Source organism: Ciconia boyciana, chromosome 5 (assembly GCF_034638445.1).
Source record: "Ciconia boyciana chromosome 5, ASM3463844v1, whole genome shotgun sequence".
Taxonomy (NCBI): Eukaryota; Metazoa; Chordata; class Aves; order Ciconiiformes; family Ciconiidae; genus Ciconia; species Ciconia boyciana.
The window spans coordinates 10,779,413-10,807,174 of NC_132938.1; the positions used below are offsets into that span (position 1 = coordinate 10,779,413).

The 27,762-nt window shown below is 44.2% G+C and overlaps 1 protein-coding gene across 4 annotated transcripts; it reads right to left on the bottom strand.

Moving 5' to 3' along the window:
- Window positions 1-184: 184 nt before the first annotated feature.
- On the bottom strand, window positions 185-27,124 carry MFSD10 (major facilitator superfamily domain containing 10). 4 transcript variants are annotated; one of them, XM_072863210.1, is made up of 14 exons: window positions 26,859-27,124; window positions 25,969-26,132; window positions 24,132-24,321; window positions 22,821-22,917; window positions 18,241-18,344; window positions 17,107-17,265; window positions 15,110-15,298; window positions 10,652-10,760; window positions 9,513-9,624; window positions 8,009-8,117; window positions 5,755-5,845; window positions 3,930-3,977; window positions 2,379-2,468; window positions 185-1,025 (listed from the first exon to the last, which is right to left on the bottom strand). In XM_072863210.1, the coding sequence occupies exons 3-14, from the start codon at window positions 24,300-24,302 to the stop codon at window positions 919-921; spliced, it is 1,386 nt and encodes a 461-aa protein (XP_072719311.1). In that variant the 5' UTR covers window positions 24,303-24,321; window positions 25,969-26,132; window positions 26,859-27,124; the 3' UTR covers window positions 185-918. The 4 variants fall into 4 exon arrangements, with proteins under 4 accessions (XP_072719311.1, XP_072719310.1, XP_072719309.1 ...); XM_072863209.1 differs by lacking the exon at window positions 26,859-27,124 and adding an exon at window positions 26,493-26,788; XM_072863208.1 differs by lacking the exon at window positions 25,969-26,132 and having other exon boundaries at window positions 26,859-27,123.
- Window positions 27,125-27,762: the final 638 nt, after the last annotated feature.

Here is a 27,762-nt window from a genome sequence, read left to right on the forward strand (position 1 = left end):
TGGAGCCCCAGCTGAGCAGTGCGCAGGACCTGGTGGAGGGGTCCTTCCCCCACCCCTGCCCCTCGGGCAGCCCTGCCTGCTGCTGTGGTTGGCTCCCTCCAGGGGGCCAGTTCTGGGCCCTGCTTCTGCTTTGCCCAACAGCGCTGTAACATCTTAACTGTCATTAATGACTGGATGAGGAGTGTACAATGTAACAGTTTATTTGTAATGCAAAAGGAACAGTGCTTGGTCATCAAAAAACCATCACACAGTATTAGAAATATAAAACATCACTCCAAATTTAATTGTAATTAAAAACAGTCCACCTGTGCCAAAATGTCAGTCAGGCTCAGGAAGCCTGTAGTATGCTGCTCGCTTTCGTTGTCAATCGTTGTATTTTAAGGGGGTTGATGCAGCTTTTACCTGGTCTGCTGAGCACTTGTGGCGATCTCGTGACAATTGCATAGAAGCTGCCTGCTGGAGCTGCCTTGTGGAGGTGTTCTCCGCTAGCCAAACCCTGACAAACCAGCCCTCTTCGCAGAGGCCTCAGGCAGCAGCTGTGGTCTGCCTTGTGCTGATGACAAAGGGAGAGGTGCAGAGAAGAGCTCTGTGTATGCCACAGCACCGTGCTCAACAGCACGTGGGGGCAAGTCAGGAGTGCGCTGTGCTGTGTTGCTGTCTGATAACCTTGGTGCTTTACTCGACTGTTTTGTGGGTGGGTGGTTTTTTCCTATTTGCAAAACTAGCCAGGCTGGCTGGGAGGCTGTCTTAAACATAACTGCTGGGGGAGGGCCATAAGAAACCTGCAGTCTGGTGTTGCTGCAAATGGTCATCGCCCATCCCCTCCTGGAAGATCTTCGTCTTTGCTCAGCAGTCAGGTGCCAAGAGTCAGGTCTTGTAGAGGTCCTTGGAAGCTGGTGATAGTTCTGTGGTTACTTCCTACTCCTCCTTTGTCTGCTGTTTTATAGAACCAAGTAAAACCAAGGGGATGAGGAACAAAGCTCCACAGACAGTGAAGCAAACCTCTGCCCCTGCCAGCCAGTAAACTGCAAAGGAAACAAGAGTTATCCGTTAGTATGCTTGTCCTTGCCTCTGTCTGAACGGGCCTTCAAAGCTCCTGCTCTCGTCACCTTACTGATAGGACTGGAGAACACAGAACTACTGCATCCTCCACCACACATCCTTGCTGGCACACCAGTTATAAAGAGGAGGTAGCTAATAGCAGTGCTGGTTCTCTTCCCAGGAAACAGCATGTTAAAAGTGGTTATTTTAAATAGGATATTTTCATTCTTGCCAGTGTGGCAATGGGGAAGTTCCTCTTCACTCATTCAGCTTTACAAGGCAACTATTTAACTCTGCCCCAGCACCTCCTCCACAGCTGCTCCTGGTGCTGTCAGCGCTGCTCTTGCAGGGCTCTCACTGTTGGTACTGGGCTACTAATGTGAAACACTCATGAAGCCAATGCCAAGGTAGGAGGGCAAGGGCAGGACTTGTGCTGCACCCGGGAGCAGTAGCTGCGGCACAGGGCCATGGTCTGGTGAACCAGAGCGAGCCAGTTGCTTGGCACATGGATGCAGTCAGGAAACAGGTGTAGCTTTGCTCAAACTTATGTAACATTAGGGCTGAGTTCCTGGCTGCTTCCCCGTATTCTGTCCCTTCACCCTATAATGGGTTGGGGGAACTGAACCCCATACAGGGGTGATCTGTGCTCCTTAGGCACAGCCTAGGTTTGGCCTTAGCCAGGGCTGCTAGGCACTGCAGACTGCCTGAGCTCTGGGGCACTAGGAGAGTGTGGCCTCTTCAGTCTAGTGTACAGGTTACAGACGCTTTTAATGCTGAGAAGTTCTTTATTGCACGTTATGGACTGTCCCTACTTAATTTGTATCATCTTGGGATGCAGCTTCATGAGATGCGGGGAACCAGTTACCACAGCACAGAAGAGCTTGATCTCACTGACTCCTGCTTACCCAGTGCCAGGGTGGCCCCTCAGCAGCTAAAATGGCTAAAAATAAGACCAGCAAAGGCAAGCGTTCCTGGTCAGCCTCCGGCTCCCTCTGCACACTGGGGCCAGGCCCACTGTGGTGCTCCTCTGCCTGCAGCACAGCTACACACAGGGCTTGGTTAGTTTGATGCTGTTGCTGGACTTCTGAAGAGTCAGGCACCACCTGCTGTCTAGTTTATCTCTGCTTCTATGAACTTTTTTAACTCATCCGTGAGGCTTTCACTGGTGCTAGCAAGGACTGTGTCCTGCCCCTGCTGCAGCTCTCAGGGGTACCTCCTTCTGCAAAGACAACGTCATGGCTCTGAAACATGCTGCACTTCCCCTTCCCAGCCCCCTGGGCTGTGGGGGCCCAGCATGAGGCTGGTACAGGCAGGAAGGAGCACGAGGCCACGCTCACCTGTAGCTGACAGGATCGGTCCCAGGGCTCTGGCAAGGGCGCCCAGGCTCCTCAGGATCCCCATGACTCGTCCCTTCTGGCTGGCAGAGCCTGCGCAAGCAGAGAGCCATCACTCAGTGTGGAGGTTTTGCTTGGGGCAGGGAAAGCATTGCAGGGCACTGCTGTAGCGCTTGGAGCCTTGTTCTTTTGGAGGTATTTCCCACATGCATCTTCCCCTCCTTCCATTTCACACTCACTGCCCAAGCTGCAGTTATTTCCCCTCCACCAAGGTAAATGTGACTGCTTCACTGAGAAAACAAGAGTGCTTGTCCACAGGTGACTTGTAGCACCCCCCCCCCCCCAAAAAAGCCCAGCAAAAAAGCAGCTTTACATTGTACCCAAGATTTGCTGAGGAGGCACAGGTGTACAATAAATACAGAAGCATGGATGCAAGTTAAATAAGAGCAACATATAAGTGACATTAATGAGCAAAGCCTTACTTTTTCACCTCAGCAAGCACTGTAGTGCTGGCAACCAACAGAACCAAAGCTAAAGAACGAACTGTGTCATCCACAGATGGCAACACAGCTACTTCTGCTTTACAAGGTTACGTAGCAACCAGGGCCACAAATCCAGAAGGTTTTAGAAGGTTCCTTGGAAGGTCTTTTTTAAGGAATTGGAAAGAAATAGTTTTACTGCTGGCAGCAATGGCTGGTGTCTCTTTCAGAGAACCCAGGCCATTCCCTGCTCAGTGCTGTTTGTGGCCTTTGCCCATTATATCAATTCTTTTCCCACTCTTCCTCATCATCTTAATCACAACCAGAAATAAGGTTGCTTGAGGTTTCTCCATCACATTGGAACAAGCCACGTTACACAGTACAGAACTGAAGTGTGATACCGATGGTCACTGAACAGGCCATTGCTGTTTGCTAGCTCTGAAACTATCCATCATGGAGGGCAGTTTTCAGAAACAGGTACAAGTCAGTTTGGGGTTTTCCTACACTCCCTTGTGGGATGTTTCTGAATTCCCCAGGGTCAGGATATTGTCCTCCTCTCCCCCGCAGCCCCACTTAGCTTCTCTTCCATGAAGGACATTCAGGGAAGCAAAGGGACTGAAGGCTGTAGCACCTTCAGCGTAACGCAGCTGGTTGGCCTCCCCACAGCAAAGCACGATGCGATTGGAGGGTAACTACAGTCATGAATCACTGGCTATACTGAAAAGGGGCAGCATACAAGTGACTGGGAAGGGCTCTCCTCTAGGCTTTAGCCTCACTCCTGCAGGGGCGGTTATCGCTTCAGGATTACATATGTACAACATGGAGTAGTGGTTCGCTGTAACACTTGGCATTACTGCTTTCCTTGTTAATGCATCTGGGGGGAAAGAGGCCTTTTACAAAGCCAAGCAGCAGCCAGAGTCACCGATCCAACTTTCAGATGCAGGGTGGACCTACACCACGAGCGTTCCTGTTGATGCATCGCTACACTTGAGGTCAGTTCTGTATTTGAGCCAAGTCTACACAAAGGTCAGTTATGTGGCCAAGGGCTGCCGCTCAAAGCAGGAAAGACACTCACCATAGCCTGCCACCACTGCTGACAAACACGGGATAACAATGGCCGCAGCTGGAAAAATCCACAAAAGAGACTGTCAATGAAGAGCAGAGCGCTCAAAACAGTTACAAGAGCAATATTGAAAAACATGTGGCCCAAACTCATTACTACTGCAGAGAAATATGCTGAGTTCTGGAGCACTGTACCAACAATGAATCATCAGGTTTAATCCAGTTCAATAATGAAAACACCCCCTCAAAGCCAACCTGCACGAAGAGCCCAGAGCCATGAGCGCTCTCAGCAGATGTTTCACATTAGTGTCTCTCATTCCGTGAGCCCACGGGAAAGGAGCGGATAGGTCAGGTCAGCTAACTGGTAGTTTTCCAAATGACTGTGGTCTTGTCAGGTGGCGCAGGGAAAGGGAATCGCCCATATTTCAAATGGACAATGAGGTGGCTGTGCACAGAATCACACTGTCCCCATGCATACAGCTTTCCCGTACTCATGGATGAAAGCAGCCGCCACATTCTGTTTTGGGAAATAAGATGGTCAAGTCCAAGAAGAAGAGGTTACAAAATTTTTGGACACAAAAGCCAAGAGCTGTTCAGCAATCACTGCCCTCTTACTGAAACAGGCGCCTTTTCTGCCAAGAAGGAATTGCTTTAAGCATACAAAGCAGAATCTTTTCTGGGAAGGAAAGGACAACTGGAGAGCGGGAACGACAGACATGTTGCCTTAACTGCAGGCACCCTAACTCCTGGGGCAGAGGGAGGAAGAGAGTGGGAAAAGAGGCCCCTCCAGAGGCATTTCTAGCTGGCTTAACTGGGGAAGAGATGAGGTCTTCTGCCCAGGTACAGAGCCCAGGAAGACAAGGCTCCTAACTTCCAGCACAGTTAGACAAAATGAATACCTCCTCTCACCCCTCCTCACCAAGTGGGTTTTCAAAAGCTAATCTGAAGATAAGATGTAGATTTTGAAACTCGTCAAATACACAGCTGTCCCTAGACAAGCAAGCTACTAAACAGATGCATTTTGTGGTTTACAATTTACTCTTAAATCAAGCTGTATCATGCAAAAGAGAAGTCTCCTACTTTTGTAATTAGTCATATTGGAAGCTTCTTAACAATAGTTAGCAGCATTGGGAATATCTGAAATCTCTTTTCAGATAGGCACTTCAGTAGGTGAATCCAACTTCATTCATAACCGTTTCCCTGAATAACAGCTTAAATTGGCAGAATATTATTTATGTAAACACTTAAACATCTTTGAGAATGACCTGCACTTATCAAAAACAATAGGTGGAGTTTTGGTCCCTCCCTGAGCTAGCAGCTTGCAATGCAAGAGAGCAGAGCAGTGTCCAGCCAGCTCAGCACCATGCCACAACATTCAGGGCAATGCTGATTTACCCTCACCCTCGCTCAGCCCGAATGTACGCTCCAGCCTTCAGCTTCAGAGCGTGCAGGTCTCTCCAGCCTCTTGCCTAAGAAATAATGCAGCCACCACAGAAATGCAAAGACATGCTGTCTCCCTTCTTTTCCTGAGCTGAGCTATTTAGTGAATATTTTGCTTCTAGGTCTGATGAGAAGGGGGGAAAAACACACCATCAAGAGCTCCCCAGTGAGACAGGACAACAGGAACACTGGGATGCATCCAAATATCACCATGGCAACTTCCTGTGATACAAACAGCATCAGAAAAAAAACAGACACTATTTCTTCCATATTTTATAAACAGTAACTTTCTGTTACTCACAGTTTGAAATTAGAAGTGCTCCTTTTTTAACGGGGTGAATAAGTATATGAAGAAAAATTATTTGTGCTCAGCTTTCAGTGCATTTTGAATAGCTTACCGAAAGAGTACAGCAACAGTCCAACACTCAGCATGGTCACATTTGCACCCCATCCAATTAACAAGAAAGCTGGAATCAGCAACATAATAGCCTGCAAAATGAATGAGTCACACGGTTACATTTAAACACTGCTTGTTAAAGCTTAATTCTAGGTGTCCTGCCGGTTCTGGTTCTCTTCCACTGATGGGACTACATTTAAGTTAGAAGCAGAAAGCCCTTTCTTCCCAAGTAGACATTTCAAATTCACCTGGATGGCCACACATCAGCACAATTTACTTTTCTGTTCTCTCTCGCTATCACATGGTTGCAGACCACATGCGGGCTGGAGTCACCTGTAACATAGGCTGTAGTTATCCCACCCCCCATTTCCCACAGCTGAGGAAAAACTGATTTTTGCAGTTCTCTCTCACACGATCTACTGGGTTTTGGTGATTTTTTTCTCTTGTTCTGTGTTGAACTGGACAGAAATCTAGCTTTAACTCTTTATCTCCTGAGCTGGCACAAGAGATCAAAAAGCTCGTGTGCAACAGGACTACAGCTCCTCTGCTTGTTTTCAGCAGTATTGACTGATTTTAAGGGCTACATCAAACCCTCTTGAGCTTTCAAATTCCATACTTCTGGAGCCAAGAAGAAAAAAGGGGGGGGGGGGGGGCATTTGAAATTCAAACCCAAAAAGAAAAAACATTCTGCATCTCTTCCAAGAACCTGGACTTCAGTTCCCCTGTGATCTCTCCCTCACAAACAAAGCTTTCGCAGAAAAGACAGATCAGTTAAGATCTACTGCACATTTCACAAAAGAGGATATTCACTCCCACCAAATGTCTCAGCTTGAAGATTCAGTTATAAATGAGCTACTGTAATCACTGTGCGGAGAGCAGCCACATTTGCCATATGATCCAGACTCACAAATTGCCAGAATAACTTTAGCAGAAGGGGGAACTCCCACAAAAGCCACTCAAGGCCCATACATCCACAGAAAGAGTGCCCCGGGGCCAGCGGGTTTCTGCATAGTGCACGTGGGTGTTTATGAGAAGCAATCAGCCCAGACCAACTAAACTAAGCGAGTATTTCAAGTTAACTACACTTCTCAGTGCAGGGAAGAGGAAGGAGTGTAAAAATTAGTGGGGCAAGGCTCAGTTTGCACAAACTGCAGTGCAGTGACAGCAGACACAGCAGGCTGGCAGAGCACATGGAGGAAGCTGATGCAGAGGATAAAGCAGTACTAACAAAGCAGCCTGATTTTCTTTCACAGGGAAATGCTTCCTATGTGACACAACAAACGTGCCATTAACGTCTGCCTGCCAGGGAGCAGGGTGGAGATGGTTTCACCAGCAGAAATAACTTCAAGAAAAGCTGAGTCAATTCACTGGAACGCAGTGCAGTTTGGTAATTTTTTTGCCCTGCCACCATTGAAATCACACTGGCCTCAAAATAATGTGTAGTAAGTTGATGGAGGCTTTAACAGTCCAAGCATACCTATTACCAAGCAGCCAACAAAAATTCAGAAACACTCGAAACCTGCTTTGTTTAGTTCCATGCACAAATGCAAATGACAACACATATCTACTTGTCCCACAGCTGCATAAGCTGCAGGGAACAGTTCCCTGTCATCCCAGCACAGCAGCAGCAGCATCTCCATGAAGAAAGAGGCAAGCAAAACAAAGAAACGCACACTTTTGTCAGTGAAACTTCTGTCTGAACATTAGTACATGCTATCGTTACATGTGATACTGATGATCACAAATCGAAGACTGGAGGAAGAATCTATTTCCCCCTGCCCACCAGTGACATATACTCTAGGGAAAGCCTGTCAAGCACGAAGATGGCCAGACTGATGATGTCGCTGAAAATAATTTGCCAGAGAGTCAGAGATCAGCTCTGAAGCAGCTTTAGTAGTTTCAATGTCTGCACTGCAAGAGAAATCACTGAAACAAAGCATAATCTTCACAGCATTTTACCTAGCTTGCACAGACACTCTGTTCTCATATCCTACTGCAGTTATATATGAAGAACTCAAGGTTTCAATAATATCATAGCTGATATGGTAAGAAATGGCTCTAATGTTCCAAAGTTTAGTTAGACTGATAAATGCCCAACAACCAGGGTCTTGAGAAGTCATTTAGCTGGAGTAATGAGACAGAAATTTCTTTTGATTTGACAAGTACAGTTATAGCCTCCCAATATCTTTTGTGGCACTTTAGATTGAAAATTAACATATCAGATTTGTGGGGGAGAAAAAAATATATTTTTTTACCCTTTTTACAGCTCTTATTTCATTTCCTGGCTTGATTCGGCGAGCATAGCCTCCCTGGATCACAGCCATTGTTATTCCAATGAAGAAAAACATCTTGCCCTGCTGCATGCTAGAAGGGAGGCAAAAAACACAGATTATGGAGTCACGCACAGAGCATTCCACCCTGGGATTCACCGGTTCAGTGTAGACCCTTTCCTGAACCAGAGAGAGAAAACGCTTTTTGGTGCTCGCATGAGCAGTGCAAAGTTCTTAATGCTGACATTAGTTTCCATGGCAGGCAGACAGCAAGAAGATAAACCTCTGAGGTCTTACATAGAGATGGGACGATTGCTCTCAAATGCCGCAATCATCTCTAGACTGCTACAATGCAGTTTAGTTGTTTCTAGGGTGGCCCATCAAAGAGTCAACATATTAATTACCCTGTGCCATGGAAGTCTGTGCCATATGCACAGGAGTTGCTGGTTTCCAAGGAACAAGTGTTTTGCTTTCTCACAACCATTGCCACCACTCATGCAGAGTTTGATTAAGGTCACCACGGCACAACATGGGCACTGGCATGGTGGTGATCATGCACCACACCGGGAAGCTTGCAACATCACTCCCTCCACCCTTAAATATTTCTTCAAATTTCCCTTTCACCTCTCTTATCTACTAAACTACGTGGATATTCTCAACTAAAAGTTCTCACCTCCATAACAAGCTTGTTTGTCACACAGCCTGTACTGTACGCATAAAGTTGTACATCTCACTACACGGCTATCCTGAAAGGACTGTACAGAAGCAAGCTCAATACACTAGAAAACCTTTCCTTGATGCACACACATTAGTCAAGCCACAAACTGTAATGAAAGACAGACAGGGAAAGATGAGACAAACCCCTGAGAATTACTCAATTCTACACACATAAGGAATCAAGCTGCAGGATCATGTTCCTGGCTGGAAATCTTCCTATGAGCTGGCAGGAAAAGTATTTCAAGCTGAGCTGCTGTTAGTGGATTTTGTTCTCTTTCTTCTCTAGTGTTTGACTAAAGAAAATCAAACTCTATGATGTAATGACTGTACACCGTATGCAACACAGAACTCTGATGAGCAAATATAATCACATAGCTATCCCTCCATCCTTTGCCTTTTTTGAGCTTCAAGATTTGTCCTAATACTGAAGAACTCTTCTGGGCTAGAACAGAAAAGGTTTTATTATAATCAATACAACTAGCCCAGCTATACATATTTCAGGAGCTTTAATTTAATCTTGTGTATTGATTTTCTCTAGTTATTAGAAGTTGTAGATTCATTGAGTATTTCCTTTCATGATAAACAGTGTGCCTGTATTTTCATAAATTCTTCCCACAAAACCCAAATATCACTGAACACAGTGGTTGTTTTCTGAGTGTTTTTACTAACCTCATAAAACCTCTCTTGAAAATAAATGAAGAGACCTTAAATCAAGATTTTGGAAAATATCCTAGACAAAATATACAACATTTATGTTCTAAGTGTGCTATACCTGCTGAACTGGAATCTCTGGTGAGTGAGAAAACTCAGCGTATACTCCAAGCCGGAAAACAGGAAGAGGTACAGGAAATAAGCCATGCCCAAGATTTTGAGATTCTGAAGATCTAAACAAACAAAAACCCAAACAAACAAACAAACATCAAGGGGAAAAAAAAAAAGGAAAGAAATACAGTGGTGTTTTTCAAGCACAGCTTGAGAATATAACAATGATAGTAGAGCAACATTTATCAACTGTACAGGGAATAGTTCTCACCTCAGATGTTCATTTTAAATATCCATACAAGACATGCCACAAAATTACTTCTGCCCACTACCTCCCTTCTTACGAGGGGAGGAGAGCCAACAAGGCTCATCTCTCTCTGGGTCACCCTGGTCTCACTCACCCAATCCAGCCCCTCTGCCTCACACTGACACACCCACCTACGCTGGGATTTATTTATTTTTAGTCAATACCCGCATTCTACCAATACCTTGATGCCGCTCTCAGGATGATATTGGCTAATGGACAGCATCCCTTTTTCTAAGCTACAAACAGACTGTGACAGACTACCTTACTTGTTTTTCTGCCAATGCAGGATTTAACAGGTTTTCTCTGAAGTGGCAAATATTACTCTATTCCTGAGGCAGCAGCAAGGAGGACTGAATGATAAGTTGGTGTACCTGGCAAACACTGATTTGTTTTCTACAGCTTAAATAATTTCATATAGAGAAATGGCCAGCTCAAATCCTGCATCTCCAAGTCCTGAATTGAGAAATAAAATTCCAGTCTGAAGTTTCCTGGTTTGCAGCTTGCATAAGCAAACTCACATCTCCCTCACTCATGCCTTGATCTATCTTTTTAAATCACTTCACTTACTGCAGTCTACCCCATGCTGCAGCCAGCGCTTGAAGAAAAAGCAAGTAGCAAGTCAGAAATCTTCAAAACACTAATCTCTAAAACCTTCTTTTGGGAATAATAGAACCAGCATCCAAGGGAACTTGCAATTCCCTGTTCATAAGTTAGTAAGGTGGGTTTTAAATGAGCAAAGAGAGTGCTGCTTCTGAAATGGTTTGAGTAAAGTTTTTACTTAGAAACCATCACCACATACAAAAGGACATACAATATTAATTAAAAAGCCAGCTAACACTTACTCTCCTCTGAAGGGGATTCCTTTCCTCGGGCAACTGCAGAGAACTGAAATAAAGCCAAAGGACTGAGCAAGTCAACTGCTGCCTGAAATCCAGACGTCACAGAAGAGACCTGATCAGGGAAACAGAGAGGTTTATCTAAAAACCTGATGTAATAACTACTGCAAGGAATTGACAGTAACAGTCAAGTGTGCTTCTACACCTACACAAATTATCTGAGATGAAACAAGGCAACTGGCACTGGTGTTTGAGTAACGCCCAATAACATCCCAGACTTTCTGATCACAGAACTGGCTCCAGCACTATAACTAGAAAGTAAAGCGCTGATAGCAGCTTTCACTGAAGACAGAGAACAGATTCTTCCCTGGGTTCTTAATAAGCAGAAGAGGCTCATTCTCCACAGCCTTGAAGGTGGCTTTATTTGGTTCACTTTTTGCACCATCCCCCATGTCCAATGAGCATTTGCTGGGAAAATAATGGCACATCTGCCTGCAAGCTCATGGGAAGCTGGGGATTTGCTTGTGTGCTACAGGTCTGAGAACAGTATGTGTAGCACATCAACCAATGGTCTGTTTTGGTACTGGTTGTTCTTTTAGCCAGCCAGTGACACCTCCTGGGGAAGAAAAGGAAAATACGATTTTTAGAGAGATTCCTTGGAGAGATTTTAGGGAGATTTCTAGAGACATTCTGCTCAGCCACATTGTGTGGTTTTTGAAGAGGAAAATTTATTTTGTAGCACTTCTGGTCCTTGTACTCTGTACATCTCAACCTAATTATGCATCTATTGGCACTGTCCCTGCTCCTTATCAACAGGAGCTTAAGAGATGCTTATTCTTTCATCTGCAGCGAATTTAATTTTTTAATTTATTTATTTTTTATTCTAAGGTATAGAAAACTAAAGAAAGTACTGTCGAAGAAATAATGTCTAAATTCTTAAGGAAACAATTCCTTTTAAAGTAGGATAATTTAGACTGTCACTTTACATGATGGTCACAGGAAGAGGCAAGACATACTCAAGAATCCTGAATAATCACACTTAGTATTTCGCATCTTCAAAGCACTGCACAGACTTTATCTGATGAGCTTCCTTCTCTTCCCAGATAGGAAGGGAGGGAGGGAGGGAGGGAGGGAGCTATTACCCCCTTGGGGGCAGAGATTAAAGGTCAAATTATCAGTGGAACTTAATCTCGGTGCATGACCTGAGGACTCATATAGACTGGATTTAATAAATCTGTAAACAAATCAACCTTCAATATGGTATTAACATGACCCCCGTCTTGTTTTGATAGTCAGAGCTTCTGAGTATCCGACAGCAGAGCTCTGGAGCCTATTAGTCTCACAACAGCAACAGGTTCAATATACCAGGCTGGTTTTGTATAAAGCCATAAAGCTGCTGATGCACATAGAACAAACTGGGATATTTATTTCCCCTTCCACTGCATGCATTGCAGAGAGTAAACAGACACTCCCAAGAAGAAGTTTCCTCATGCTTTTAAAAGGTCTGTAAGAGGATTTCCTGAAGCTGGCTTGTAGCAATCCTCAGTTCCTGCATTTGTTGGCATGATGGTGTTTGTACTACAGCATAGAGAATCTGGTAACAAGCAAGCCACTTCAAGCATGTTTGCCAGTACTAAAAAAAGCTGTAGTTTGTACTTGTTTTGAATTATTATCCATGTCAGACAGGGTGCCAAGCTGCTTTGTACTACAAAGCTGATTTTAGTTTGGTCCAGAGGATATACATTATACATGCATATGTTTAAATCTTAAGTGTTTTATGAAATATATATATATATTAGATTTTTTAATATACGTGTGTGTGCATGTAATTTTCTTTTAATTTCTCCTATCTTTGCCCTAGAAGCAGTAGTCTAGAAGTGACTTAATCCACTGATCGATAATGAGAACATTGTCCTAAAACGGACAAAAGTCTTTCACCACCCCCAAATAGCAAAGCATACACTGCCAATTTCAGTCAATGTCACCAGCTGCATGGAGTTTAGATTTTTGCAGGTTCAAAATCTGCAACATCTAACTTGTATTTAATTCCTATGCTTATGATTTATTACTCCAAAATTGCTCTATTTTACTTCATGATCACCCCAAAAGTCAACTTGAATGGTAGACATTTTTCACAGTGTCTTTGTTAACTGTTTTCCTCTAATGCATAGAGCCTAAGTAACATGTCTTGAAGGCACAGAGTCAGTCCAAATCAGGAATGCAGCCTGGGCCTTCCAAGCTCCAGCCTTACCCTTCAAATCAGACACTGTTTAGTATGCAGTATGCTCTATGCAGAGCAAAAGCCTTGTTTTTCCATAAGTCTGCTAGTGATGCTGCATAGCCCTACACATAGTCCTTACATGATTAGCCGGACAGCAATAAAATAAAGCTGTAATACCCTCCCTCCAGCTAGGCAGTCTTGACCATGACTAGCTTAGCTAAAAATTAACTCAAAAGCTCTTAAAGGAGTTCTTAAAGGGAGGAAGGATAGCAAAAATTCTGTTCTCCTTGGATGAAAACTCATCCTTGTTTCCCCTGTCCCCCTCCACTTTCCCCTTTCTACAAGTTAATTCCAACATGAATGAATGTGAAATACTTGATCTTCTCTCCTGTGAAAAGAGGACTGACAGAGAAACAAGAATATGATGAGAACACAGCATAGTTCAAGGAAACAGATGTCTGATCCCACTGGCACATCTTCCTACCGATTATCATTGTCATTTCCCCTCTTTCTACAGCTTTGTGCTTCCAACGCATCCATTCCTATACTTTGGGAACACCTGCTCCAGCTCAGCCCAGCCAAGTTCCAGAAAAGCCAGCCAACATACCTGCCTTTCCTCTGTCATCCAGGGACCAAGAAAGTTGCCCTCCTCCCACTCAGAAAGTGGGAAGAATTACCCAAGAAAAGAGCAAAGCAGCCTAATAAGTGAAATTACAAATACCCTGGAACACATAAATCACACAGGGCCATGGCCCAGATGCAGGCTGAAAGGAGACAGCACAAAAGCACTGATACCAATCACAAGAAGCTTCAATGCCAGACAAACCCTTATCTCATCAGCAATCAAACACCCTGTGTATTTTGCATGACTGGGACCTGACCCTGAGAGGCACCTATTAATCCACCTCACGCAATACCCACTGCTGCACAGAGACAGAGCCCCAAAAAGCAGGGATGGAGTCTTCATTTTCTGTGTTAGCCAACATGACTGAATTTTGATAAGACTAGCTTATCAGAAGAACTATCAAGAGGATAATAAAAGAAGGGGGGAGATATTCAGTCATCATACAGTCCTAAAAGGCCCTGAAGCCATTTATCTCTCTACAGCAAAGGTGGAATTGTTTACAGAATACAGATTCGCTCTACAGCACTTCCCTAGGTCATCATGTTGCCACCACCCCAGAATGTGCAGCTCTAACCAAGCACAGGATTTTATCTGGCATGTTTAGAAACAGCCAAATAGGAAAGGGGAAAGATGACACATGGAAGAGCTGTTAATAAAATAGCTGTAGCGCTTGGGAAGATAACGTGAGCAACCAGTTTCACGTGGGACGCAACCTGCTAGGAAACACTCAGGGAAGGTCTAAAGTTTTTCCCTGGCAGGAACATTGCAGGCACAAGTTTCCTGAACAATTCTCAGTGTCAAATGGGTTTGGCTATCCAGAAACCAAGCATGCTTCAACACCTGAGTGCTGCCTAGAAACAAGAGATGATAGGAAAGATCCAATCCAGCTGAAAGTCTCAAATCGAGTGTTTCACCTCTGGGTTGGTGTTTCACCTAGTGTTTCACGATCTAGGGCTGAATTCAGTCTCTGCTACACTACCAAAGGAGACTGTGCCAAGAGACTTTTAATCAGATATATCTTGGACAGTGTCTGATCACACAATATGAAATCATAATGTTAATAAATGTTTGGCCCTGCAAATCCAAACAGTCACTGAATTTTAGCACATGTAGATATTTTGTATCTGCGGAAGACAGCATAGCTCAGAGATAAGAGTCATTTGCTACTTGAGTGTTCAAAATAATCAAGCAAAGATAAGATAATAGTTAAGAAAATTTCTAACATATACTGGCTAAATGAAAGAAAATCCAGTCTCTGATGTATTTACTTTTACGACTAGCTGAAATTCATCCCCAGGGAGCCATTGTGATCATAGTTTAAAATTCACCCTCCTTCTCCTTAGTTTTTGAGAAATATAAACCTAACACACCAAAACTAGCAATTAAGCAGACATGTTAGCTATAAAGAATTTCTCATATTACACTGGGCCAGGAGATGGGACCATTATGCAACCACTTTGACACCAGCCTGAATAATAATATTAGATACTAGTCCCAGGAATGAGCTAAATTCCTGAGATACTGGCTCAGCCCCTTCTTCATTGTTTCCAGTATTTCAACAGTTCTCAAATCCTGTTTTTGCAAGAAACACAGATCTTCAGATTGATAGTCCATTTACCCGTTTTTCTTTGGGAAGTGTCTCCGGAAGTAGGAAGAAGATGAAAATTAAATCAGCCACAGCAAACATGAGTGCTAACAATGCTGAACGAAGATAGAAGACTTCTCCTTTCTCTGTCTCCATGGCTAGGTAAGCTCCGATCATGGGGCCCAGGGTAAAACCAAGGGAGAAAGCAACGCCAATCATTGCCTGCAGTGATACAATGAACACAGACACGAAGTTTTAGACACCAGTATGTTCAGGTAGCTCAGTTCTAAAACAATTTGGATTTCCTGGCATTTACCTTAAGGAAATGCAACCAGATACAGAACATAAGCACCCTGAGGATGTAGGCAGTGCACAGCAATGAGCGTTAAGTGTGAAAAAACTATTACTTCCAAATAACTGATTTTATCTTCTGTCTAGTCAGGAAAGTGGCAGGAACAAACTGCAACATGGTTATGAGTGAAAGGAAGCTGGGAAGGGAAATAATGATTCCCATCTCAGGGACTGCGCAGCCAGCAGATCCCTCAGCCACAGGATAAAATTTTGTAGTGTAAAACTGGAGAAGGGAGGACAGCACCATGGTAGGAATTCATAATGATGTCTATAGCTTCTAAAATGATTTGGCAATTTCTGTATTTAGGAATGTATGTCTCAGAGCAAATAGGCTGAGAGGCTTCCCAGAACAACCTGAATTTAATGCAGGTAAAGAGAATTTATTAACTCATTGTGAAACCAGCACATAAGAAAAGAGGTAGAATCTGTACATGCTGGATGGGAGCTTAAAAGAGCACTGATCTGAGTCATCAGCCTCAGTGTGATTACTTAAGAATACAACAGTGCAGGATCTGGCTCATTTTCTTTAAAAGACTTTCAAAGATGTACACTCACATATGCAGGCCCCAAACATGTGTCATCATCCCAAGACAAGATCGTCCTGCTTTCCAGAGTCTATTTGACTATACCTATAGTAATACACTAAACAAGGCCAGGGCACACTCAGGTGTCACCTCATAGTCTCCAGTGTTGTTTCAGCCTGCCCAGCTAGCACTCTCCCAGGCAATGCCCCATCACAGTTTGGGAACAGCATCAGTTGCATGCTATTCTCTTCCCAGAAAGCAGAATGAACATGCCTACTCTGCTTTGGAAAAGGAGAGAGTATAGCCATATGGATGTGAGCCACGCTGTACTAAGTGACTTGCTCTCAAGCCCTAAGAATAGGCTCGGACCCATTTTATTTACTAGTGCTGTATGGCTATCCCTCTCCATAAATAAAAATATATTTTGGCTCACCAAGACTATAATAAATTGCTTGGAAAATTCATGTGAAATCTAAAGCTTTCCCCTCCCAAGAAACAGCTGTCCCACATAGTGGCTTATAACAATCTGTTAATAGAAGTCTGGGCCCCCAAGGTTTTTATAAGATAAAAGATCTAACTGGTAATTCACAGGTAAAGTTCAGCCTGCATGGTGTTTCCATCTGGTCCACTGCCTTGTGGAAGAGGGCAGGGCAGCTGTTCATACTACTTGCTGCTCAGTCAGCCAAATGCCACATCCTTTACCTGTTGAGCTCAGATCCTGAAGCCAGCACAGCATCCAAGAAAGTCAGGAGGCACGCTGTGCAGTGCTGCTGCGCTTCCACAGTTTGGGAAGGTGAGGAGAATGGGTTGTCCTATAACTGGGTTCCAGCTACCAAAATTGGGCCAAAAGACCTTTTGATTTCTAAGCTATTATAACGAGGATTACAGTTAGCAGCAGGAGTAACAGTTATAACACTTACACAAGTAGTTCTACCTCTAGGGATCTGTGTTTCACTTGTAGGTAAAAGTCATTGACAAGTAAAGTCCGAGAGCTCACCAGCAAAATGATCTGGCATCTTTTCAGAGGCGAGGTAGTATATAGAGTCATGTTTTCACTTGATCAATGAATACACACCTGAGGAAGACATTCTGAGCACCTGAAATAAATTAAAAGTTACCCAGCAAACACAAACATACCCCACATGTGTAACTCACCATGCCTTTGCTCCGTGCTTTTGGAGAGTTCAAGTCAGCAATTATAGCTGTGGAGAGGCTGACATTCCCTTTGCTTATTCCACCTATGATCCTGGAGAGAAGAAAAACGCCAAAAGTCCTAGAGGCAGCCCATAGTGCATATGATGTTATCAAACCCATCTGCAGAAGCAAGAAAGGGTTCTTTATAAAGCAGAGCAAAGTTGATCTTATTTCTGCACATTTCCCAGCTAAATATTTGATTTTTTTTTTTAAACAGTTAGTGGAAAAAAAAAAGTAACAAATGTCTGAAAATACTGATACTTCACTGTGTCCTGGACAGTGATATAAAAGAAGTAGAAACAAATCCATAAAAGCTTCATATAAATGTGAGGTTACTAATAAAATTCAAAGAGTAAGGAAAGTTCAAAGGGAGCTAAATCAGTACTGGGCACAAAAACACTTTTGCACCTCCTGCTCCACTTGTTTTCAACTTCAAGAGAATTCTGAGTCCAAAACAAGAAGAATTCACAGTTCTAGCCCTTAAATTTCATAATAAATCATAAGCACATGTGCTTATTTAATTTACTCTCCACAAGCCTACAGGATAGGGGGATTTGTATATAATTTGCTGCCAAGTTTCACCATGTATGCATGCACTTGCTCTGCACTGCTTGTGTAATTAGAACCCCATACTCTGACCAGCAACAGAGAAAACTTTTTAGACAATGTTCATAAGAAACATATCTTACACTGCTGTATAGCACTTCCTAATCAACAATCCCCAGGCTCTGTGAAACAGGTCATGAAGTGATCAGCCGTCATTAGTCACTCAGGGAACTAAAATATACAGGGATTAAGGCTAACATTTGTAAACAGAGCATCCAGAGTCATACCCCCGTACACAGGGGAAAGGGATTTTGGAAAATCCCAGCAACAGATAGGTATTTTTGTGCCTCCTATGTACAATTCTGGACCTGGGAAGCTCAGCTTAAGTACTTGCATTTGGAAGTGTGGCTAAGTGACTTGTCAAGAAGCAGCCAACAACCATCAGATCTAGAATGTTCAACTTCCCAATCCTTTGTGCTAACCACAAGACCATAGTGCATTCAGCTGTGTATTGAGATGGCATGACTAAAATCAGCATGAGACACATACCACTGTCATCAAGATAACAGGTCTTCTGCCCAAGCAGTCTGACACAGCACCAGTGAGAGGAGAGGAGAAAAACTGTAGGATGGAAAAGACTGAGCCAATCAGACCTAAAAAAAAAAATTATATATATATGATTAGACTTGCTGCCTTCATCTTAAATACAAAGACAGCCAACCTGTTCCAGACCTATCACTCCATTACATCCTTTAAAAGTACGCAATTAGATGTAAAACAACAGCTATAAAGAACAGCTTTGTCTCTGAAATTAAGCCACCCTCAAAACAACAATCTTGCATTGTTATTTAACTGAGGCGGCAAATACAGACAGACTAGAGTAACAGGCATAAACTGGATGATTTGCTGGTTACTTCACTGGCAAGAAGCGGTTTGAAACTCACTGGTTATAATGGAATGCTGATTCTCCAATGCTTCCCCAACTGACTACATAAATTTTCTGTTCTTAAAGCAGAGATAACACAGCTTTAAAAATCACAGTTCTTTTAAGATTTTTTTTTTATTGTTTGAACCTGATTCTGTCACACTTAATTAGCTTTTCTTTCCTTCTTATCATGGAAAGAAGGACATGAGCACTGCTGTTAGTGAGGCACCCTAAGAGGTAGGAGTGATTCCAACAGACTCCAAGAGCCTTTTGAAATCTGCCTCCAGCTTCTGTGATCTTTAATTCCTCTTTTCTCTTGCCATTTCTAGCTTCACACACTTATTAATTTGCACTACACTCTCAACAAGCAGGCAAAAAAATGCCTTGCTGTCACAGTTTTTCTCTAAAGGAAAAACTGGGTTATACGTCTTGGATCATGCAGCTATCAAAGCTTTAAAAGGCAGAGGAGAGAGAGACCAGAAGGTCTGCTCCCATCAACTTTGAGGGAGGCAGAATATTGATACTGAACACCTTGGGGAGAACAGCTGCTTATGATAGCTCAAAAGCCAAAAAAACTGCAAAAAAAAAATTATAGAATAGTTTGGATTGGAAGGGACCTTTAAAGGCCATTTAGTCCAACCTCCCTGCCATAGGCAGGGACATCTTCCACTAGGTCAGGTTGCTCAGAGCCCCATCCAACCTGACCTTAAATGTTTCCAGGGATGGAGCATCTACCACCTCTCTGGGCAACCTGTTCCAGTGCCTCACCACCCTCATCATAAAAAATTTCTTCCTCACATCTAGTCTGAATCTATCCTCCTTTAGTTTAAAATCATTACCCCCCATCCTATCGCTACAGGCCCTGCTAAAAAGTCTGTCCCCATCTTTCTTATAAGAAAAGGGGGGTTATAAGCCCCCTTTAAGTATTGAAAGGCTGCTATAAGGCCTCCCCGCAGCCTTCTCTTCTCCAGGCTGAAGAACCCCAGCACTCTCAGCCTGTCCTCGTAAGAGAGGTGTTCCACCCTCGGATCATTTTCGTGGCCCTCCTCTGGACCTGCTCCAACAGATCCATGTCTTTCCTGTGCTGAGGACCCCAGAGCTGGATGCAGTACTCCAGGTGGGGTCTCACCAGAGCAGAGTAGCAGGGCAGAATCACCTCCCTTGACCTGCTGGCCACAGTCTTATAGATTGGTACACTGGCAGTTTATATTAATGAGAGACAAGTTCTCCTTGTATTTCTAGCACTAAAAACACCCAGACATGGCAAGCACTTCATAGCCAGGGAGAAGCAAAAGCGGGGCTGTTGCACACAGGGTAATGAGCCAGGAGCTGAGGGTGACCACAACACCGGCAGTGCCCTCACCAACCAAGGTGCAGTCCCACACAATCCAGGTGGGTCAGGCAGAGCAGGGTGCCACTAGCAGGGTCCATTGACAGTCCCAGACAAGGCAAGGGTTATATATCAGGTCCATCCAGGGAGCCCAGTCAGGACCAACAGGAGACAGGGTCAGAGAAAGGAGTGGAAACAAGACTATGATGTAGGTCCATTCAGGAGATAAGACACCTGCAATGTAGGTCCAAGGTCCATCCAAAAGACAAGGCTATACTGACAATACAGCTCAGGCAAGGCCCAGGCCTGAGCTGAAATACAGCTCCTGAATCACTGGGCAGAAAGTGTATGGGTGAAGGCTGGTCACTGCAACTAAGTGTTGGTGCCCTCAGGGCCTTGATAAGGGGAGGGAAGGTTTCTGCCCTCAAGAGGTTGCAGTCTAAGCAAAGATGAAAGAGAGCAGAAGATGTCCTGCACTGGGAGAAGCAACAAGATGACCTTGCAAGTATCTTTTGAATCCTTTGCTCCTTGTTGCAGATAAAGGCAATGAAGGAATGCAGGCTGCAGGAAGACTGGAGTGGCCTCTGCTTAACATCACAAGTATAATGAACCTTTCCACTATAACCTTTTAAGGTGCAATCAGACAAGATGGACTGAGGCAGGAGCTGACTTACAACTAAGCTGGCTTGTCCATCTTCCCCTGCTTCTGCAGCCTTGGTCAACTCTCCAGTGAGCCAATTCAACTCAATCTGGTAGAAAACTAAGCCAGAAAAAAAGAAAAGGAAAAAAGAAAGTTTTCTGCTGGTTTAGCAAATTAGGCAGCTCATTAAGAAAAGCTGTCAAAGACAGCAGAAAAGACAGAGTCAAATGTGACAGATATCAGGTTAATTCAGCCACCTTGTCTGCACCCTCACTGCCTGTGGCTGAAGGAGCAGGGAGATTTCTCTTTCCCCTCGAAAGCAACTGAGCCAAGTCAAGGAATATAGCACTCCCAAGAGTACAGGACACAGCAGGTAAAAGGAAAGGCAACAAAGTTGGACATGACTGTGAGCCCCCAGCTCCTTGTTTAACAGAGTCTGAGATAGAGAGAAGGAACAAGGAGGAGACTTGCAGGCAGGCCTTAGAGGAGGCAGAAAGCAGTTTCTGAGGGATTAAAGAAAACTGTTTCCTACCATTCAAAGTCAGTAATCTGACTGAAAATTAGTACAGAAACAAAAACATGCCTGCAAGGACACTGTGGGAAAGAGGAAAATTTTTTATAAACTTTCTAATGTCTGTTAAACCCAAAAAACCTACTTTAAATAGTAACAATACATTCATACTTATATTCTAATAAAGTTTTGCTGGTTTTAGTTTAAAAGCCTTTTGCTTATCTTGGGGGAGGCCTCAGCTCACTAAAAGGAGAAGGTCTGGACATTTCCAATTAAAATTAACCCAGACACCCTCACATCTTCATGCTCTGAAATCGCAGTTTCCTCAGAACTCTCTAGATTGCAAGGAGCCAAAAAAGTCTCTGATGTGTAACATGACATACAAGCTGCTGGATTTCCTGCGCTACCTCCACTGGAGCTCACCCACACCAGAGTGTCCTAGTGACAGCAAATGCTTTTGGACCCTACAAGTCAGCAGCTCTTCTGCTTTTAATAGGACTAATGAGATTTAGAAGCAGCGCTGCACTATAGCTGCCCAGCGGGGAGGTGAGACTTGAACTCACAAGCTTCTTATTCCAGTGTTTCCTAGAGATTGATCTCCAATCACATGTGGATCAATTGTGAAGGGAGAGTAATTTCTGTGACCGTGCAGGGTCTAGCCCAGCAGGCTCCTGACCCTCAGCTGGCAGTCTGACAATAAGGAACAGCAGGCCTGTATATCTGTAGAACAAATTGGGCAAAATCACAGGATAATTCAGGTTAAAAGGGACCTCTGGAAGTCACCTCCTCCAACTGCCTGCTCATAGGGTCAGCTACAAGGTCAGACCACATTGTTCAGGGTTTCATCCAGTCAGGGTCTGACAGCTTCTGAGGATGGAGACTATAAAACCTCTCTGGGCAACCTGTTCCACTGGCCATCCTCACTGTGAAAGAGTTCCTTATTTCCAGTCTAAACGTCCCTTACTTCTACTTATGACTGTTGCCTCTCCTTCTCCCACCATGCACCACAGTGAAATGCCTCACTGTCTTCTCGATAACCTCCCCATACGTATTGGAAGGGTGCTAAGAGCTCCAGGCTGAACAAGCCCAGGCTCCCTCAGGCCCTCTGTCTTCCTGGCCCTCTGCTGAACTGATTGCAGTTTATGAATGTCTTTCTTGTACTGGGGGGCCAAAACTGGATGCAATGCTCTAGATGTGTGCCGAGTAGAGAGCGACAATCGCTTCCCTCAATCTACCGGCTCTGCTTCTGTTCATACAGCCCAGGTGCTGCTGGCACTTTGCTGCCAGGGCTGGCTCATGCTCAATTTCCTGCTCACCAGGACCCCAGGGCCTTTACAGCAGAGCTGCTCCCCATCAGTCAGTGCCCAGCCCGTATCACTGCAAGGGACTACTTCTTCCCAGTGGCAGGACTTCGCATTTGTCCATACTGAATTTCAGAAGGTTCCTGTTGACCCATTCCTCCTGCCTGTCTAGATGTCACCAAATGACAGAGAGGGGGCTGTCCAACTCCTCAGTGCTATCAGTGTGGTGAAAACAAAATCACTTATAGCCTACTGTAAGAGACATTTTCTGTGTTATTTAAATCTAATAACAGGCAAGTATGCTTTTTGTATTTCTTGTTATTTTCCTCATCACTCCTCACATCAACACTGCAAATAACTTGAAAACAACATAATTTTTTTTTTTTTTTTAGTCTGTTCACTTGTTTGTTTAATTTCCATACCTCCAAACAAGACACTGTTGTATTTCCGCTCTGGAGGCATCCCAACCATCACTGCAAACCAGTCCACACCATGTTGCAATGACAAATAGAATCCATCCTGCAAAACAGATAGCTGGGAAATAGAAGCAGGAAGACAGTTTCCCTGTTGTATTTCCAAAGACAGCATCAGAGCTTAGTGAACCAGAGGTAATGTTAGATGATTCCTTCCCTCCTCCTTGGGAAAATGTCCTACTTGATCAGTTGTTATAGGCTAAAAATAGCTTAAATTGAGAATGCTAAAAGGCAGCAGTTAATTGGGTGTATGCGTTTGGGTGGGAGAATGTCTGAATTTGAGCTTTTTTAAACCATCAGGCCTGCTACTTGCTAAAACCTGAACTAAACAAGTGGCATGTCCTGAATCCTTCAATTAATAAAGCAACATGAGACACACTCTATCGCTCTGCATGTACACTATTTAGACTGGGAGAACCAGGGGCTTGTAGGTCCAGAAAGAAGAGGTGGTGCAAAAAAGAATGGTTCCTGAAAAGAGGAGGAGGATTTGAAAGGAAGAAGGAAGAATGAAAAGAAGCCCTGAAAAGATGATCTTGGCTATAGGAAATACACTGGAAGTGGGGGAAGATCCTGGAGATCAGAGCCCATGGTTAGGCTTAGAGATAGGCTTGTAAGAAAGACAAAGGCTACAGCTGCAGTTGGAGTGGGGTTAGACAGGCTGCGAGATAAGAGGTGCGGGCTGCAAAAATAATTCTCCCCTGACAACATCTTCATCTTGTCCAGTAACACCTGAGAATGGTAACTATGAGCAGCTGCACAGCAGGGAACCAAAACAACTTTCTGCCCTGCATTCCCAGACCAGCAGCCAGCTCCCTGCTAAGAATGGAAGTTGAGACCTAGTGAACATGATGCTGGGGGTGGAAGCAAGAGAGAGTGTGAAATACTCAAGTAGGGTAAAAGCTCTTACCTCTTTTCTTAGACAAACCCCTGTATGCAGATCCATTATGGATTGTTGTTTACTCTGTCTCACCAGTGACATCAGTGTAAGTCACAAATGCGCTGGTAATTACAAGGATTAGCCCCTAAGAAATACCTGAATTTTCCCCAAAACAAATCCCTCGTTTTAATGAAAAAGCAAGAGGGAAAAGTCTTGTGCAGGTTCACAAACAAATTGAGTCCATGAACCATTTAAATGTGCTGGATATTATTATTCTGCCTACAGCTATTCGGTTTGCCCCAAGGCATGGGATTTTTCTTCCATCCTTCCCTGAAGATCTCATATCTAACATTTTCAGCAGGCTGACTTTCTCTGTTGCTTACCTCAGTCTGGCTGTAATAATCAAGGATGGAAGGAAACAGTGGCAAGATGAGAGCAAATCCCAACAAGTCGATGAAGAGTGCCAGGAAGACAATTGTAATAACACGACTGCAGTTCTGTTCTTGCTTGTCATTGATGGAGCTGCTGCTGGTTTCTCTGTCTTGCAGGGCCATGTTCCCAGGTGCTCTGCTTCTAAAAAATTATATTTATATGCAGCAACAGGAAGCATTTTGCAGGCCTTTCATAAGAGTATCTTGCTGATTCATTCTCGCTTTCTACAGACTTCACAAAAATAAATATAAGCTATGGCTGTATTAAGCTACCTGGTTTTCAAGGGAACAGGAACCTCAACTCTCTAGCCTTGGTTACTAGCTCAGCACCAAGCTTGCTTGCATCAAGAACAGGCTACAAGAGCAGTAAGATAACAAACTCTATTATAGGAGCATCCCAAATAAAACACAGAACTAAGGAGCATTTAAAGTTTGTTAACATGTGAGCAATGCTAACACAACTTTCCTGAATGTTTTCAACTCAACATTACAATAAAATAGATACGAAAAGGCACTCTTGTTTTGAATATCTAACTAATAGCTTATTTATGCCTTCAGTGTATACTAGAAATTACTAAAGCGCTAACAAAAAAAAAAATAAGGCAGACTTCCTAACTATTGTAGGAATGCTGTCTTCAAAATAAATCCTGGAGAGCAACAGCAACTCAAGAAACAACACAACAAAAGTTTGAAACTTGAAATTTCTTTTCTTTCTCCGGATGACAGACACTGATAGGCTATATGAGTTGGGGCATCAAGTGATTAAAGCAGCGTTTTAGTTTGTCAGAAATATCAAAACTATCAACTTTCTTTGATAATACTCCAAAACTGTCTTAAAGACCTAAACAAGGATGCAGGTCATATCACGTTCAGTATTTAACAAATAAAGAATTCAGTCCACATCCTTAAAAAAACCTCAGTTTCAACTGATATCAAAATCAAGGAGTAATAAACAAACCATGAAACTGCAAACTTCAGACTTGTAAAACATTACAGTGTATCTCAGTCATAAAACAGTCAAATTTGCAGTCCCTACTACTGCAAAAATCCCTGAACCTTTGTTGCACTAGGAGAGTAAAAAAGGAGACAGAATTTCATCCAAAGTCAATCAATACCAAAATATCCATTGACTTTGATGAGTCAGGATTGAAAACACTGAGCAATTCTTAATATAAATTCCATTCCAGACAAGACATACTGTATTATGTACACAAGGCATTTGTACATGTAACTTCGTATTACACTAATTGAAGATCATAACACTTTTTTATGCTCAGCAATAAATATTATTGTGACATTTCTTTACCTGTGGATTCAGTTTACTAGCACTGAAGCATTATTAAAGTTCAAACACCATGAGGTAAACGTGGAAGGGGGCCATGTGCAATCCATTTATTAAACTCTTGGCATAATGCTCTTAAATCTGCTAGTGAACAGAGCAGTTTGGTTATGTTCAGGATCCTTTTATTTAAAATGGTAAGTCAACACTGCTACAAATATTTAGCATTACTTGTTTACTCCAATGATATAAGAGCATCTGGAGCCAAAACAACTATTCCTTTAGACAAATACTCCCCGGCCCTAGGTCTATGCAGCCAACAGTTGAGGGATGGGTTCATTGTGGCAGACTATCTTGTTTTTCCTCCAATTTGTTTATTTGTGCACTGAATTGTATGACCAAGCTGAACTTTATTCCAGGGTCATTTACACAGGGTAACATCCTTTACACCTTACCCTTACTACCATTTCAGCTAGTGTGAGGCTTGAACCTACTGATGCTAGCACTGACCTTTCATTCAGCTCCACTTTTGGCTACCTGGTTGTGACTTCCCTTACGCAATATCCCAAAGTACTACATGTTTCTGCCTTTGTGCTCCATCAGTTTTGCTGTTCAAACCTCTCCCTTTTTTTGCGAGGCAGGAAACCACCAAACATTTTGTAGGTCCTGGCATCCTGTCAGCAAAAACAAAACACTTCACCTCTACCATGACATTCGATTTCTGTGGAACATGTTTGAAGCAGGGGGAGTTTAGGGAAGTTGTTTCTCTCGACAGTTGCACCCCTGACACTTGCTCGGCTCCGCTTCGGCTCTCCCCAGACATCCCCGCCTGTCTCATTGCTTCTGCCTTCGACCTCCGGCCGGCAGGGCCGGGGTTTGATGCTGTGCCTCTCAGGGAGGGATCAGCAGCAAAGCTGGCCCTGCCCTAACACACAAACAGAGATTTGTCATCAACCAGCAGGAAGAATTTAATCCTTCTGGTGTTTTCTTCCCGCCCCTTCCCCCCTTCTGAAATTTCCTAGGCGCGGCTTTACCTTGCTAAGCCTTGGGAAGGCTCCTCTGACTCCTTAACAAAGTCCTGATTCAGGTCAAAAGCAGGAGTTTCAATCAGGGACGGGGGGAGGGGAAAAAACAACAACAAAAAAGCAATCTCCCACAGCAGCTAAAGCCCAGAGGACAGAGGGGCCGCCGAGCGGGAAAGGGACGGCCCTAGAGAGATGCGGTGTCCGCGGCGAGCACCCGCTGTCCCCCCCACAAGGCACCCTCCGCCGCCGCGGCTAAGCCCCCGCGGACCCGCAGGCCCGCTGAGGCGAGCCGTGCCCGGCCCAGACCCGCTCCTCCGGCCGCCCGCCCGCCCTCACACGCCGCCAGCAGAGCCTGCTCAGCTCCGGTCCACCTACCGCTCCTCAGAGGGGCCGGGCCCACAGGGTGCGCGGGCGGGTCCCCTCCGCCTGCCAAGAGTCCTCCCTTGGGGATGCTACGGGCGGGCGGCGGCGGCTCCTCCCCGGCCCTCTGCAGCGTCCCGCCGGCCTTCCTCTTCCGGCCAGGGATGGAGCCGCTCCCGCGGCCCCGCACCGGGCACCGCCGAGGAGGGAGCCCGCCGGGCCGCCGCCATCCCCCTCACAGGGCGGGCGGGCTCCCCTCAGCGCGGCGGGAAGCCGCCACTGCTCGGGGCTGAGGGAGCGGCGAGGCAGGGCCCGGCGGTCGAGAGGGACTTAAAACCCAGACTGAGGGAAGTGCCTTGTCAAGATAGCCTCGGACCTCGTCAATTAACAGTTTAACTGTTAATTGGGTGGGGTATCTCCTACCGCAAACGACACCTGTTCCTTCTTCCGTTAAAGATTTTTTTTTTTTTTTCTAATGTAAACACACTTGTTCCAAAAAGAGAGGGATGTTCTTTCCTTAGTTGCTACACATCCACATTACAGCAGCAGTTAGCTGTGGTTTTGATAAATGAAAATTTCCTGGCATCTGACAAACAGAAAAAGATAGTTGCAGAAGACATAACTCCATTCCTAAAACAAACTGCTCCCTTAAAACGGGAAGTTTTTTAACACAGAGAACATGGATAGATTTGATATTGATAGCACCATCTAGCATTGTTCTCTTGTCCAGCCATGCCTGGTATCCAAGCTGCCTAATTAAAATGTGATTAGATTTGGAGGAGCTTATCTAAGCATAACATTAATGTGCCAGTTAGGTCAAACAGGGAGCTGCTACTCTCATGTTTACCTGAGCATTTTATGTACCCATTTTGGCATGAGAAAAGGAAGTTGGTAGATATGGTATATCTCTAAAAACTGA